General features: G+C 44.6%; 1 protein-coding gene across 2 annotated transcripts in view; it reads right to left on the reverse strand.

The window, feature by feature from the left end:
* LOC144492463 (transcription initiation factor TFIID subunit 4) overlaps positions 1–16,510 on the reverse strand; it is a 310,284-nt gene that overhangs the window by 258,405 nt on the left and 35,369 nt on the right. For both annotated transcript variants that reach the window (XM_078210514.1, XM_078210515.1), the window contains exon 2: positions 11,683–11,891. In XM_078210514.1, coding sequence (XP_078066640.1) covers positions 11,683–11,891 — 209 coding nt within the window. The remainder of the gene's footprint in view (positions 1–11,682; positions 11,892–16,510) is intronic.

The following is a 16,510-nucleotide window of genomic DNA, read 5'->3' on the forward strand; positions in this document are numbered from 1 at the left end:
TAACTTAATTGCAGTGTCCCGGCTTGGGTCACTGTCTGTGTGGAGTTTGCATGTTCTCCCCGTGTCTGTGTGGGTTTCCTCCGGGTGCTCCAGTTTCCTCCCACGTTCTGAAAAACGTGCTGGTTACGTGCATTGACCTGAACAGGTGCCGGACTGTGGCAACTAGGGAATTTCACAGTAACTTCATTGCAGTGCTAATGTTATCCTTACTTGTGACTAATAAATAAATAAACTTCAATGTAAGACTACTTGTGAGTAATAAATAAACTTTAACTTTAACCATGGAGATGTGACAGCTTCCAAACCTGAGACCACTATCACCAATAAGGACAAGAGCGGCAGATACATTGGAACATCATCATCTGCAAGTTCCCCTCCAAGCCACACATCAAACTGACTTGGAAATATATCACTGTTCCTGCACTGTCACTGGGTCAAAATCCTTGAACTCCCTCCCTAACAGCACTGTGGTGTACCTACACCACTGTCCGTGCTGGATTGCCACATCGACAGAAAATGTCTCTGCCTTAAGCTATTCTGGCTCCCAGTTATTGAGCTGGAATGAGATTTGGAGACACTCTGAAACATGAGGGGGATAAAGTCCTGGATAGTTCCAGCCAGAGCACAGTCACACCCGGGGGAAGGCACAAGTTCAGGATGGAGAGGGCATGACTGTCAGAGAGTGGGGTGGCAGGCACTTAGGAGAGGTTGAACCCTACAGACACTGGTCCTGTCCAGCCGGTGTGGTTGTGCTCAATACCTGCAGAGGCAAGGAACAAGGTTGTGCTGAGGACAACCACAGTATAGAGGAAAGCATCGTGGCTTAGATAATTGTTTGGAGGAGGAGGGGATTAAAGTAAAGGTAAAGTTTATTTGTTAGTCACAAGTAGGCTTACATTAACACTGTAATGAAGTTACTGTGAAAATCCCCTAGTCGCCACCACACTCCGGCACCTGTTCGGGTACACCGAGGGAGAATTTAGCATGGCCAATGCACCTAACCAGCACATCTTTAGACTGTGGGAGGAAACCGGAGCACCCGGAGGAAACCCACGCAGACACAGGGAGAATGCGCAAACTCCACACAGACAGTCACCCAAGCCGGGAATGGAACCCGGGTCCCTGTGGAGAAAGAAAACAGAAATGAGAGAGTGACAGGGGAATAAATAGCATCCTCTGCAGCCATGAATGAGAGTCCCAAAGACTGTGTTGTGTACCCAGTGCCAGAGTCAGGGATAGCTCGAGGCGGTTAGACACAAATTTGGAAGAGTGGGGGAAAATCGATTCGTTGTGGTCCACATCAGAACAAATGATTTAAGTAGAAACAGGATGGAGGGCATGCTGTGCGAGTATCAGGAATTGGGAGCTAAATCCAAAAGCAGGAACTCAACAGAATTTCTGGATTATTGCCCAAGCCACATGCAAATTTGTATCAATCCAGACAGATCAGGGGAATTAACAAGTGACTGAAAGGTTGGTGTGGAAAAGAAAGGTTGTTTTACATGGAGCAGCGAGCAGCATAAGTATTATACCGTTGGGTGGGCTTCACCTTAACTGGAATAGGACCCCTATCTTGCTGGGAAAGGTAGATAGGGATGCATGGGTGGCACGGTGGCTAGCACTGCTGCCTCACAGCGCCAGGGACCCGGGTTCAATTCCCAACTTGGGTCACTGTCTGTGTTGAGTTTGCACATTCTCCCCATGTCTGCATGGGTTTCCTCTGGGTGCTCCAGTTTCCTCCCACAGTCTGAAAGACATGCTAGTTGGGTGCATTGACCCCGAACAGGCGCCGGAGTGTGGCAACGAGGGGAATTTCACAGTAACTTTGTTGCAGTGTTAATGTAAGCCTCACTTGTGACTAATAAATAAACTTTACTTTTACTACAAATACTAGGGGTGGGAAGGTGCCAGGTAGTGAAGGAGGATCCACAACAAATCAGAAGTCTAAATATAAACAAAATATGAAATGAGGTCACAGGACAGATTAAATTCAGGGAGTACAAAGTGGTCAAAGAATAAATAGTTATAGAACAGGGGTGGAAAAAGAATAAAAACAGACAAACTGTACATCAATGCAGGAAATAGAACAGGGAAACTGGGGGCAATAATACATTGCCAGGAACCAGATATAGTGGGGATTACTTAACATGGCTACAGATTAATCAGCACTGGGATTAAACATTGCAGGGTATAACATCTGTAAAAGATAGAATGTGAAAAGGGGATATGGAGTTGCTGTACTTTAATCAGAGACAACTTAATAGCAGGAGAAGGTAGCGTCCGCTATCACTAAGGCAGAAATAGAGCCACATATTGTTCGCAATGATTGCTCGACAATGCCAATGAACTTCTCTGCATGAATGCACAGACTTGCTCAGGGTGCCTGACTGGATGATGCCCTTCCTACAGGCTGGGCAGTGAAAGGATAGGCTTCTCACCCATGTGGATACATTGGCAGCTGGTCAAGCTGTAACAATAGGCAAAGAGCGGCCTTGTCACATGTGCAGAACCACAAGGGCCGCTCACTGCTGTGGCTGTACATATGCCACACCAGGTTACTGAATTTTAATTAATATTTCTGCCTTAAATTTGTAACCTTTACTTTTGTGTCTTTCATTTTGAATTAATTCATTTTTATCACATTCAGATGGGGAAAAATAAAAATTCAAAATAACTCACTCACTGGAGTATGAAGTATTTTATTTTACCAGCCAAGGACAACTATAATTCGGGTTAGAGAAGACCAGACACAAGGGCCTTCACAAAGTTAACCACATTCTTCTGTGCTGTACTGTTCTATGTTCTATGTTCTATGTTCTACCATATCACCATTCTCACATGACTCACAGCTTCCTCACACTGAAATCACACTGAAATCAGAACAGATCAAAACTCTGTCTACCCTGACGCTGGATCAAATCACACCTTCCAGGTAAACTGCTGAGTGTGTCTTACTCTCCAAGGGGACCATTTAGAATCTGATCCACTCCACTTCTGTTGCAAATAAACACTGTCAACGAGGAAGACACTCAACGAGGAAGACACTTAACGAGGAAAACTGGACAAGTCCAAGGAACTGAAGATCAGTCAGCTTAACATCAGTGGTAAAAAAATGATAGAATTCCTACTTGAGAAAAGAGAGAAACATCTAAAGACCATAAGCACAGTAATGGATTATCAATATGGATTTCAAAAGTGAAAGTCCTATTTGACCAACCTCACTGAATTCTAGAAGATAAAATAAACAGCGTATGAGGATAGTGCAGCTCTAGTACGTAATTTATCCAGATTTACAAAGGACCATCAATAGGTCGCTGCACAATAGATTAATGAATTCAAGGTCAGAAGATGGAGTCAGGCAAGTAGCCAGGCAGATTGGCAGAGAGCAAGGCTAAAGGTTAGGTATCAGGCTGGCAGATGGTGGAAAATGTGGTCCCACAAGGATCACTTGTGGAACTAGTGTCGGTCACATTTCATTTCAACAATTTTGACTTTGGAATCAAAATTACAATTCCTAACTTTGCATATGTCATCAAATTGTGGGAAGATAGGCAATACTGAGGACACTGTAACAATAGTTCTAACAAACTTGCAGAATGGCTATATAATTGACAAATGGATTTCAACAGGTAAGTGTGGATTTGTACATTTGACTAGAATAATGAAGTCTCACATTGCTTGGACAATAAGCATCTGGGATCACAATATACACATCACTCAAATTTATAACGCAAGCCAAGAGAGGCGATGCAGCAATGGTATTGTCAGTGAATTACTAATCCAGAGACCCAGGGTAATGCTCTGAGAACCCAGGCTACCTGGTACCGGGTTTGAATCCCACCACGGCAGATCGTGAAATTTGAATTCAATACAAAAAAAATCTGGATGATCACCATGAAACATAATGTCAATTATCGTAAATAAAAAACCCGTCTAGTCCACTCACGTCCTTTAGGGAAGGAAATCTGCCATCTTTACTGGTCTGGCTACACTTGATTCCAGGCCCGCAACAATGTGGTTGACTCTTAACTACTTCTGAAATGGTCAGGCAAGTCACTCAGTTCAAGGACAATTAGGGATGCACAATAAATGCTGGCCTTAACAGTGACACCCATATCCCATGAAAGAATAAAAAAGTCACACAAAAGTAAATCAAGAACTGGGGCTCATTCCCAGAGGAGAGGATTGAAAAGTAGGAAAGTTATGTTAAACTTGAAGTGTACCAGACTTGGATTACTGTGCTTGGAGTTTTGGTCACCAAAGGATAGATTGGCACAGGAGAGGATGCAGAGAACAATTGACAAAGATGATCCCAGAAATGCAAGGTTATACCTATCAAAGGAAGATGAACAGGTTATGCCGCTTAATGGGAAGGCTTGGGGATGAGCTAATAGAGCTCTTCAAAGTGACGAAAATGTTAATGGAGTAATGGAGTAGCATGTTTCCAATTTTTGAGAAGAGCAAAACTAGAGACCATTGATATAAGATAGCTATCACTCAAGTAAGAAATTCAGGAAAACCTCTTTACCCAAAGAATGTGAAGTTTGCTACTACAGGGAGTGGTTGGGGCAAATCATATAGACACATTCAATCAGAAGCTAGGTAAGTACATGGCCGAATAGCCTATTTTTAACACTCTATATTCTACCTAACCTTGTGATCAGTAATTGCAGCCATAAAAGGAGAACAGTATCCTTGGTTTTGTGCCTACAGGCATAGAATATAAAGCATAGAAACTAGATTAACCTGTATAGAAACATATTTGACCAGCAGTTGATTTTGTGCATTGCTTTGGGTATACATTAGAGGAAGGATACAAAAACAATGAAAAACCGTCCAGTAACAATTCACAAGAATGTTATTGGGGTTGAGGAGTCAGTTATGAGAGAATCATAGAGTCCCTACAGTGCAGAAGGAGGCCAATCAGCCCATCAAACCTGCACCGACCCTATCCCCGTAACCGCACGTATTTATCCTGCTAATTCCCTGACACGAAGGGACAATTTAGCATGGCCAATCAACTTAACCTGCGCATCTTTGGAGAGAAGAATCTTTTTTTTCAGTAAAGCTGGGGAGATTTAAGAGGTGACCTGGAGGAGATCTTGATGGTCGTAGAACATTTACAGGGAATTCAGTGATAGACTGTTTCCAATGATAACAAGGGAGCACATGATTAATAAGGGGATCAGGGGTTATGGGGAAAGGCAGGAGAATGGGGGGTGAGAAAAATATCAGCCATGATTGAATGGCGGAGCAGGCTCGATGGGCCGAGTGGCCTAATTCTACTCCTGTGTCTTATGGTTTCAGATCATCGCACACCAAATTCCAAGAAATTATTAGATAAAATATCCTTATAGAGATGGTTAGAAAGTGAAATTTTAACACATACATGCAGTTAAAGCAGAATTAAAACCTATTTGACTCGGGAATTACCATCCTCACCATAGCTCCCTCCTTTTAGATGTTCCTTAAAACTTGGCTCTTTGACTAACCTTTTAGTCACCTGTCCTATTAGCTCCCTGTTGTGGCTGTGTGAAGTTTCGTTTGACAATCGCTCCAGCACACGTTACTACATTAAAGGCAGTGCATGCATGATGTTGTGGGTAGCTGCTACAGAAAGAATGAGGTGACTGAGATTAAACAGGGCTGCACGCAGAGAAAGTTACCATCACAGATTTGACAGACCAAATGTTGCTGTGCTCTACATTCTGCTGTTTCTTTCCAACAGTTTGCTGGACAGCAATGGTGGGTGGGGATTTCAGCCTAAATGAAGCATGCTTACCATTGCCCAAGATAGCTGAGCTCACCACAGGCCAAGAATCAAATCTGGGTCCTTTAGTGCCACATCAAGTTAGACAGTACATTGTGATGAGACTGTGCCTTTAAGAAATATATGTTTCTTCTAAGGGGTATGTTTCAATTTCAGATCTGTTTTGCAGAGTGCCGATTTGTCTAGCAAAACCTTTAAATTGGTAGCTGGGAGCACAGGCTAAGTACTCACTTTAGACCTGGAGTGTTTGCTTTAAGATTTTGTGATTTTTATTAATGACTTAGAGGAGGGGGCTGAAGGGTGGATCAGTAAATTTGCTGATGACACCAAGATTGGTGGAGTAGTGGATGAGGTGGAGGGCTGTTGTAGGCTGCAAAGAGACATAGATAGGATGCAAAGCTGGGCTGAAAAATGGCAAATGGAGTTTAACCCTGATAAATGTGAGGTGATTCATTTTGGTAGGACTAATTTAAATGTGGATTACAGGGTCAAAGGTAGGGTTCTGAAGACTGTGGAGGAACAGAGAGATCTTGGGGTCCATATCCACAGATCTCTAAAGGTTGCCACTCAAGTGGATAGAGCTGTGAAGAAGGCCTATAGTGTGTTAGCTTTTATTAACAGGGGGTTGGAGTTTAAGAGCCGTGGGGTTATGCTGCAACTGTACAGGACCTTGGTGAGACCACATTTGGAGTATTGTGTGCAGTTCTGGTCACCTCACTATAGGAAGGATGTGGAAGCGCTGGAAGGAGTGCAGAGGAGATTTACCAGGATGCTGCCTGGTTTGGAGGGTAGGTCTTATGAGGAAAGGTTGAGGGAGCTGGGGCTGTTCTCTCTGGAGCGGAGGAGACTGAGGGGAGACTTAATAGAGGTTTATAAAATGATGAAGGGGATAGATAGAGTGAACGTTCAAAGACTATTTCCTCGGGTGGATGGAGCTATTACAAGGGGGCATAACTATAGGGTACGTGGTGGGAGATACAGGAAGGATATCAGAGGTAGGTTCTTTACGCAGAGAGTGGTTGGGGTGTGGAATGGACTTCCTGCAGTGATAGTGGAGTCAGACACTTTAGGAACATTTAAGCGGTTATTGGATAGGCACATGGAGCACACCAGGATGATAGGGAGTGGGATAGCTTGATCTTGGTTTCAGATAAAGCTCGGCACAACATGGTGGGCCGAAGGGCCTGTTCTGTGCTGTACTGTTCTACGTTCTATGTTCTAAGATGAGTTAATGCATTTTACTTGGGTTTCCATGTAGAATTTTGATTAGGGACTGAATCATGTGCTTAACGGGAGGAGCTAAGCTTGCAGGGAAGAAATACTGTTTCATTTTTAAAAATACAAGCAATTGCTGCTTGGACTGCCAGAAGAAACAGGTCTCTCTCTCTCTCTCTGTCCAGAGGTGTTCTGAAAGCTCTTGGACTGTTAACTTGAGTAAAGCAAGTATGCCTGTGTTTTGCTAACGCATTTTAAAGAGAGATTTTAAAATATTGCTTGATTTGGAATTCAGCCATATGTTAGCAGTTAAGAATTGTATCTTGTCATGTTTAAGTATTGCTCAATTGTTAAATGTTAAGCTGATTCATTTGTTATTGTTAAACTGTATTGTTAAATAAAATATGTTTTGATAAAAGCTCCCTAGTGTGTCAGTAGAATCGTGCCTGGAGTGAAACACTTTATCCTCACATTAACGCCAAAATAGCAAATTGTTGGGGTCTAGATTGACTTTATAATATACCTTGGGATTTCTGGTCTGCTTTCCTAACAACACTGAGCTGTCAAGGAAGTTACTATCCTGAGTGACAAGGTTTGGTCAGAGCTGAAAGGGGAGATGATGTCTCACGAGTTCTGGAGAGTCTGTCTCCTCTCAAATGCATAAGAATAAACATTACGAGAACAAATATAAAGCTGTAAACAATATTTATTAAAATTTACAGGCAGTATTATACATGAAATGAGAAATGTATAAATGTTTGTCTACACTTTTTCTCCCCATCAAGAAAATATTACTTTATTAACTAAATTTTCACTTTTAAGTTAAAACAAGACATAAAAAGAAATGAAACAAAAACAATCATCCAATGGGTACACCGTGACACAGAGATTGTGCCTCACATTTGATTAAATTTCCCCCAAGACAATTAAAATCTGAAGACTGCCTGATTCCCTGCATTTGAGATTCTAAGTTCTTTCCATGTAATCACGTTCTCTCCCTGTGCCCCAGTTACCACTGAGAGTGAAGGCTTCAGGACAGTTTCCCCAGCCAGTTCCAGCCTACTCCACCCACTGAAAATCTTCATCAGTCTCCAGGTCAGATTTCCATGTCACCATAATCCTGTCTCAAGAATGCTTGCGACCCAAGCTCCTGACATCAGATGTCTTCGGCTACACCTCCCAAATGAACTTGCTAGGAGTGGCAAAGTGTTTGTTTCACCATGAAGAGTATCACAACTGAACTTCATCTTCCTAACCCGTGCCATTCCCAACAGGGGGAAAACCATTCAGAGAGACACCAATTTATCTTCTTCCTTTCAGGACAATTGTACTGCCACAAGTGTCTGTTGGGTTTGCATCGCAGAGTGAGTACCAATATGTGGATCTACATTTGATTAGCTTACAATGGCTTTTCTAGCTGGTACATTCATATTAAACTGAGATGAACTAACTTAATATGTACCTCAATCAAACCTGGGACATTCTGATCCCTGTGGCTTTAGTTCTAACGCTTGTTGAACAATCCAAAAAGCGGGAGGGAGAAAGGAGGGCAAAGTGGAAGAGGGGTTTATGTTGGTGAAATGTGTATTTTGCTTGTGGGCAAATTGTAAGTTTTCCTACCTGATGGATGATATTTCTGACTGGCCCAATGGATGCATCTGTTGAAAATAAAGAACTGAATTGTTTTCGAGATATCTTTTCAGTAATTTCTGAAAATCAGCTTTCCCACTACTTCGAGCGCAAGAGAGACGCTCAAAACCACAAAGAAAGTTCTTTAGAGAACCCTTCAAAACTAACCGGAAAACAATCTGCTCTGTGCTGAACAGGAGTTATCTTTCCACCCAGCTTTCCTTGCAGTTACTCTTCAGCGCTTTCTTTCCTTTCCCTCCCCTTATAGATATTCGTTCATGTCCCTTCAATCCTTCCTGTAATACATCAGTCCTTCCTCTGCTTCCAAGCCTCTACCCATGTCCCACTTGCAGTATGTAACAGGCTTGTGATAATTCCAATATTTGTTTCCTTGTCTGGGGCAGAGATGGGAATGGGGAAGTGGGGTGTGCAGAGGTTGAGAATAAGAAAATGTTGAGACCCATTCCATTCCCACACTCATGGAGCCAATGTTCACCTTAGAAAGAAAGGTTATGCTCTCCATGACCTTAGAAGGCCCCAAAGCACCATGCAGGAACTGAAGTACTTTTGAAGTATAATCACTTATTGTCATGTAGGAAACTTTGAGAACCAATTTGTGCACAGATAGCTCCCACAAATACCAATGATAGTAACCAGATATTCAGTTTAAGTCGCATTGGTTGAGGGACAAATGCTGGCCAGGACATGGATGAGAACTCCCCTACACGTCTTTGAAAATATGCCATGAGAGATCCGATGATACTCAGTTTAAACATATCATTAGACAACACTCTGATTGCATCACACTGGAAGTGTCAGAGTCACAGCGTTGTACAGCCCTGAAATGACCCTTCGGCCCATCGAGTCTGCACCAACAATAACTGATGTGGAGATGCCGGCATTGGGCTGGGGTAAACACAGTAAGAAGTCTAACAACACCAGGTTAAAGTTCAACAGGTTTATTTGGTAGCAAAAGCCACTCGCTTTCGGAACAGGCTGTCCCTTCGTCAGGTGGGTGGGAGTTCTGATCACAAACGTTTGTGATCAGAACTCCCACCCACCTGACGAAGGGACAGCCTGTTCCGAAAGCGAGTGGCTTTTGCTACCAAATAAACCTGTTGGACTTTAACCTGGTGTTGTTAGACTTCCAACAATAACTACCAATGAAGTCGAGCTAACCCCATTTTCCGCACTTGTCCCATATCCTTGAATATTATGATACTTCAAATGCTCATCCAAATATTTTTTAAAGGTTGTAAGGTCTCCAGCCTCCACTACCTTCCCAGGCAATGCATTCCAGATGCCCACCACCCTCTGAGTGAAATCGTTTTTTTCTCAAATCCCCTCTGAATCTCCTGCCCTTTGCCCTAAAACTGTGCCCCCTCGTGATTGACCCTGTAACCAAGGGGAACAGCTGCTTCCTGCTCACCCTGTCCACACCCCTCATAATCTGATGCACCTCAATCATGTTCCCCCTCAGCCTTCTCTGCTCTAGAGAAAACAATCCAAGCCTATTCAGTCTCTCCTTATAGCTGAAATGTTCCATCCCAAGCAATGTGTCAGCCTACATTTTGGGCTCAAACCCCTGGAATAGAGATTGAATCCACTATTTTCTGCCCCAGAGGTGAGAGTCCCACCCCTTGAGCCATGGCTGACTCCTGGATTCCAAAGACTGATAAATCACATAAAATAACCATAAGGGGAAGTGGATTGAGAAAGTTTTTAATCAGAAGCATGTCTTTCACCCATACAAACTTCACTGAGGTAGACACTCAGCCAGACAATGGAACAAGGAGGAAGTTTCTAATGGTGAATTCCTTCCCCGGGAGGTGTTACATGGCAGAGGCATGATTCCTTCCAATTACTCCAATGAGAAGGGGTCAGGGGAAGTAGGATGGCCTGGGGGCGGGGAGGGGCAAGTAGAAAAGGGTGGAGAGCGAGGGTTGGGGGGCGGCGGGGGGGGGGGGGGTGGCACACAGACACTTCTTTTCAATTGAGTCAATGAATCTGCTGTCAGATCAAGGGAGCTAGGTTTAGCAGAACGATATCAGGGAGCCCTCCCCGAGCTGCCCAAGTATAATCAGCTTATATTTTCCTTCTACTGCATTGTTGCTATGATGCCCTCTGCCCATGCCCCACTTCAAGCAGTTACCAGTCAGAGGCGAATATTTTTCATTTTGATTCCCATTTTAAGGTGAGGTTTTGGCAAATGACTGGAAGAACCTGCTCACCCAGCTCCCTGCACTAACATGCCAAGATCAGAAATTCAATGGAATGAACTGTGAATGCAACCCCACCATCCCACTGCTGTGCTGCCGAGCGACCAAACAACACCACCCCCTTTTCTGGCTTTATATCAAGGCAGCCTGGATGTCCTGGATGGGTGCAGCTCCAACAGCAGCCAAGAAGCTCAACACCATCCAGGACAAAGCAGCCAACTTGATTGCTCCCCCTTCAACATCCAATCCCTCCACTGCCAACAAACAGTGGCATCCGTTTGTACCATCTACAAGATGCAGTGCAGGAATTCATCAAGGCTCCTGAGACAGCACCTTTTAAACCCATGGTCTTGACCATCTAGAAGGACAAGAGCAGCAGTCACAAGGGAACGCCATCACCTGCAAGTTCCCTCCGAGTCACACGCCATCCTGATTTGGAAATATATTGCCATTCCTTCCCTGTCGCTGGGTCAAAATCCTGAAACTCCCTCCCGAACAGCACTGTGACTGTACCTACACCTCACGGGCTGCGGCAGTTCAAGGCAGCAGCTCACTACCACCTTCTCAAGGGCAACTATGGATAGGCAATGAATGCTGGTCTAGCCAGTGGCACCAACTTCCCATAAATGAATTTTTTTTAAATCTTCAAAACCTTAAACAAGACAGGACTTTGCATGAGATTCTTGACCAATTAAAATTGCATGAACACAATGGCACAGATAGAATAGGAAGTATGAAAGAAAGAATCTTCGCAAAGGAATACCCGGTATGTGGCAGCAAGCACCACTCACTTCCTCAAACTAACTGATTAGCAATCTGACCAAGCAAAAACATTCAGTCAGTTCATACCTGAGCTGATGCTAGGCGGAATGTAGCACCACTTGTCGGAGCAGAAGGTTTGGGAGAGATGCTTCCTGGTCGTTGCACTTGGGCTTGAACCTGTGCTTGAGCCTGAGCCTGGGCCTGAGCCTGGGCCTGAGCCTGGGCCTGAGCCTGGGCCAACGCTTGCTGCGGAACCATGACGAGCTGCCCACTCTCTGTCCGGACCAAAATCATTCCTGGAAAAGGAGGGAGTGAGGAAATGATTCAAACTTGATGACAGCTAATCCGATTTCGTACAGAAAACACACATTAAAAGCAAACAGGACCACAGAAATTTTTAAATAAAAAGATCAAGGTCCAGTTTGTCATCTAGCAAACTGGTGAAACAAAGAACAAAGAACAAAGAAAATTACAGCACAGGAACAGGCCCCTCGGCCCTCCAAGCCTGCACCGACCATGCTGCCCGACTTAACTAAAGTCCCCTACCCTTCCGGGGACCATATCCCTCTATTCCCATCCTATCCACGTATTTGGCAAGACGCCCCTTAAAAGTCATTACTGTATCCGTTTCCACTACCTCCCCCGGCAACGAGTTCCAGGCACCCACTACTCACTGTGTAAAAAACTGCCTCGTATATCACCTTTAAACCTTGCCCCTCGCACCTTAAACCTGTGCCCCCTAGTAATTGACTCTTCCACCCTGGGAAAAGGTTTCTGACTATCCACTCTGTCCATGCCTCTCATAATCTTGTAGACTTCTATCAGGTCGCCCCTCAACCTCCGTCGTTCCAGTGAGAACAAACCAAGTTTCTCCAACCTCTCCTCATAACTAATGCCCTCCATACCGGGCAACATCCTAGCTAAATCTTTTCTGTACCCTCTCCAAAGCCTCTACATCCTTCTGGTAGTGTGGTGACCAGAATTGAACACTATGTTCCAAGTGCTGCCTAACTAAGGTTCTATAAAGCTGCAACATGACTTGCCAATTTTTAAACTCAATGCCCCGGCCAATGAAGGCAAGCATGCCGTATGCCTTCTTGACTACCTTCTCCACCTGTGTTGCCACTTTCAGTGACCTGTGTAAGACCATAAGACCATAAGACATAGGAGCGGAAGTAAGGCCATTCGGCCCATCGAGTCCACTCCACCATTCAATCATGATTGATTTCAACTCCATTTACCCGCTCTCTCCCCATAGCCCTTAATTCCTCGAGAAATCAAGAATTTATCAATTTCTGTCTTGAAGACGCTCAACGTCTCGGCCTCCACAGCCCTCTGTGGCAATGAATTCCACAGACCTACCACTCTCTGGCTGAAGAAATTTCTCCTCATCTCTGTTCTAAAGTGACTCCCTTTTATTCTAAGGCTGTGCCCCCGCGTCCTAGTCTCCCCTGCTAATGGAAACAACTTCCCTACGTCCATCCTATCTAAGCCGTATGTACCTGTACACCCAGATCCCTTTGCCTATCAATACTCTTAAGGGTTCTGCCATTGACTGTATATTTCCTATCTGTATTAGATCTTCCAAAATGCATTACCTCACATTTGTCCGGATTAAACTCCATCTGCCATCTCTCCACCCAAGTCTCCAACTGATCTATATCCTGCTGTATCCTCTGATGGTCCTCATCGCTATCCGCAAATCCACCAACCTTTGTGTCATCCGCAAACTTACTAATCAAACCAGTTACATTTTCCTCCAAATCATTTATATATGTTACAATAGCAAAGGTCCCAGCACTGATCCCTGAGGAACGCCACTTGTCACAGCCCTCCATTCAAACACGCACCCTTCCACTGCTACCCTCTGTCTTCTTTGACCCAGCCAGTTTTGTATCCACCTTGCCAGCTCACCTTTGATCCCATGCAGCTTCACCTTCTGCACCAGTCTGCCATGAGGGACCTTGTCAAAGGCCTTACTGAAGTCCATGTGGACAACATCCACTGCCTTATCCTCATCAATCATCTTCGTCACTTCTTCGAAAAACTCGATCAAGTTCACGAGACACAACCTTCCTTTCACAAAACCATGTTGCCTCTCACTAATACGTCCACTTATTTCCAAGTGGGAATAAATCCTGTCTCGAAGAATCCTCTCCAATAATTTCCCTACCACTGATGTGAGGCTCACCGGCCTGTAATTACCTGGATTATTCTTGCTACCCTTCTTAAACAAAGGAACAACATTGGCTATTCTCCAATCCTCTGGGACCAATCCCCTGTAGCCAGTGAGGATACAAAGATTTCTCTCAAGGCCCCAGCAATTTCCTCCCTTGCCTCTCTCAGTATTCTGGGGTATATCCCATCAGGCCCTGGGGACTTGGCTACCTTAATGTTTCTCAAGAACCCCAATACCTCCTCCTTTTTGATCTCAACATGACTCAAACTATCTACACATCCTTTCCCAGACTCATCATTCACCAAGTCCTTCTCGTTGGCGAATACTGACGCAAAATACTCATTTAATACCTCGCCCATTTCCTCTGGCTCCACGCATAGATTCCGTCCCTTGTCCTTGAGTGGGCCAACCCCCTCCCTGGCTACCCTCTTGCTCTTTATATATGTATAAAAAGCCTTGGGATTTTCCTTAATCCTGCTGGCCAATGCTTTTTCATTACCCCTTTTAGCCCTTCTTACTCCTTGCTTAAGTTTCTTTCTACTTTTCTGGTATTCCATAAACAACAGAACAATGGAGTTATTGACTAATCAACATGGCCAATCTCGATCAATTAACTTACAACAGATCCTGATATAGTCCAAGTGGTAGAGAGCTTTGGAAACCATAGGTCCAAAGTCAATTACGCTGGCAACATTATTCTCCACCCAACCAAAGGAGACTTCCCTCATTAAGGCTATATTAAACTTTGAGGCGATGGCCTAGTGGTATTATCGCCAGACTATTAATCCAGAAACTCAGCTAATGTTCTGGGGACCCGGGTTCGAATCCCGCCATGGCAGATGGTAGAATTTGAATTCAATAAAAAATATCTGGAATTAAGAATCTACTGATGACCATGAAACCATTGACGATTGTCGGAAAACCATCTGGTTCACTAACATCCTTTAGGGAAGGAAATCTGCCATCCTTACCTGGTCTGGCCTACATGCGACTCCAGTGCCACAATGTGGTTGACTCTCAACTGCCCTCGGGCAACTAGGGATGGACAATAAATGCTGGCCAGACAGCGGCGCCCATGTCCCATGAATGAAAAAAAAACTACAGATATGAAATTTCAGCGAGTAACATGCTTTCTTATTCCCAGTTTTCTCCTGCTCCTTTTTCAAGAATATGCCAACTGTTACTGGGACTCAGTCCCAGAATCGTGCAGGTGTCAAGGCAAGTGGGGGCTGGGGGGGGGGGGGGGCGGAGGGAGAGAATGCCGGGAGGCGCGGTGGGAGGGCCAGGGCAGGATGTGGAGGTGTGGCAGGAGGCAGGTGACTGAACAATGGACAAGTTGACCAAAGACAGATGTGTAATTACGAATCAACATTGACATTACTTGCAATAATCTGTTTCCTGGATTGAAAATTCACTGTGCTGCACCAGAAAGCCGGGAATGAAACAGACTAAGGATCTTTTACACTCATCCAAGAGCAGACCAGGGCTGCAGGTTAAAGCCACATCCAAACAACATCACCTCCAGTCTCCCTCAGCCCTACACTGGGAGTTACAGTCTTGGTGCTCAACTCCCTAGAGTGGAACATTCATCCTCAACCATCTCACGCATAAGTCAGAGTGTTATGTGACACATCCACAAAATAACTAAAAGCTCCCTTTGGGACAGCACGATCGCACAGTGGTTAGCACTGCTGCCTCAAATCAAATCAAATCACAGTGCCAGGGACACTGGTTCAATTCCAGCCTTGGGTGACTGTGTGGACTGCACGCTCTCCCTGTTTCTGCATGGGTTTCCTCCCACACTCCAAAGATTTTGATTTGATAAATTGTATAGTGAAATACAATGAAAAGTATTGTTTCTTGTGCGCAATACAGACAAGGCATACTGTTCATAGAGAAGTGCAGAATGGGGTAGCACAGTGGTTAGCACTGCTGCCTCACAGCTCCAGGGACTTGGGTTTGATTCCCGGCTTGGGTCACTGTCTGTGTGGAGTTTGCACATTCTCCCCGTATCTGCTTGGGTTGCCTTCAGGTGCTCCGGTTTCCTCCCACACTCCAAAGATGTGCGGGTTAAGTGCATTGGCCATGCTAAACTGCCCCTTAGTGTCCAGGAATGCGTAGGTTAGAGGGATTAGCAGGGTAAATATGTGGGGTTACAAGGATAAGGCCGAGGTGGGATTGTTGTTGGTGCAGACTCGATGGGCCGAATGGCCTCCTTCTGCACCATAGGGTTTCTACAATTTCTATGAATGTAGTGTCACAGTTTTAGCTCGGGTGCAGAGAAAGATCAACTTAGTGTGAGGTAGGTCCATTCAAAAATCAAAAGATGGCAGCAGGGTAGAGTCGGTAGGTACGTGACTTCAGACTTTTGTATCTTTTTTCCCGGAAGGTGGTAGAGAGAATGTCCGAGGTACGTGGGGTCCTTAATTATGCTGGCTGCTTTGCCGAGGCAGCATGAAGCAGCAGAGTCAATGGATGGCTGGTTTGCTTGATGGATTGGGCTGCCTTCACAATCTTTTGCAGTTTCTTGCAGTCTTGGGCAGAGCAGGAACCATACCAAGTTGTGATACAATCAGAAAGAATGCTTTCTATGGTGCATCTGTAAAGATTGGTAGAGTCGTAGCTGACATGCCAAATTTCCTTAGCCTTCTGAGAAAGTAGAGGCGTTGGTGGGCTTTCTTAACAATATTGTTGGCATGGGGGGACAAGGACAAGTTGTTGGTGATCTGGACACCT

The sequence above is a fragment of the Mustelus asterias genome, chromosome 4, assembly GCF_964213995.1.
Source record: "Mustelus asterias chromosome 4, sMusAst1.hap1.1, whole genome shotgun sequence".
Taxonomy (NCBI): Eukaryota; Metazoa; Chordata; class Chondrichthyes; order Carcharhiniformes; family Triakidae; genus Mustelus; species Mustelus asterias.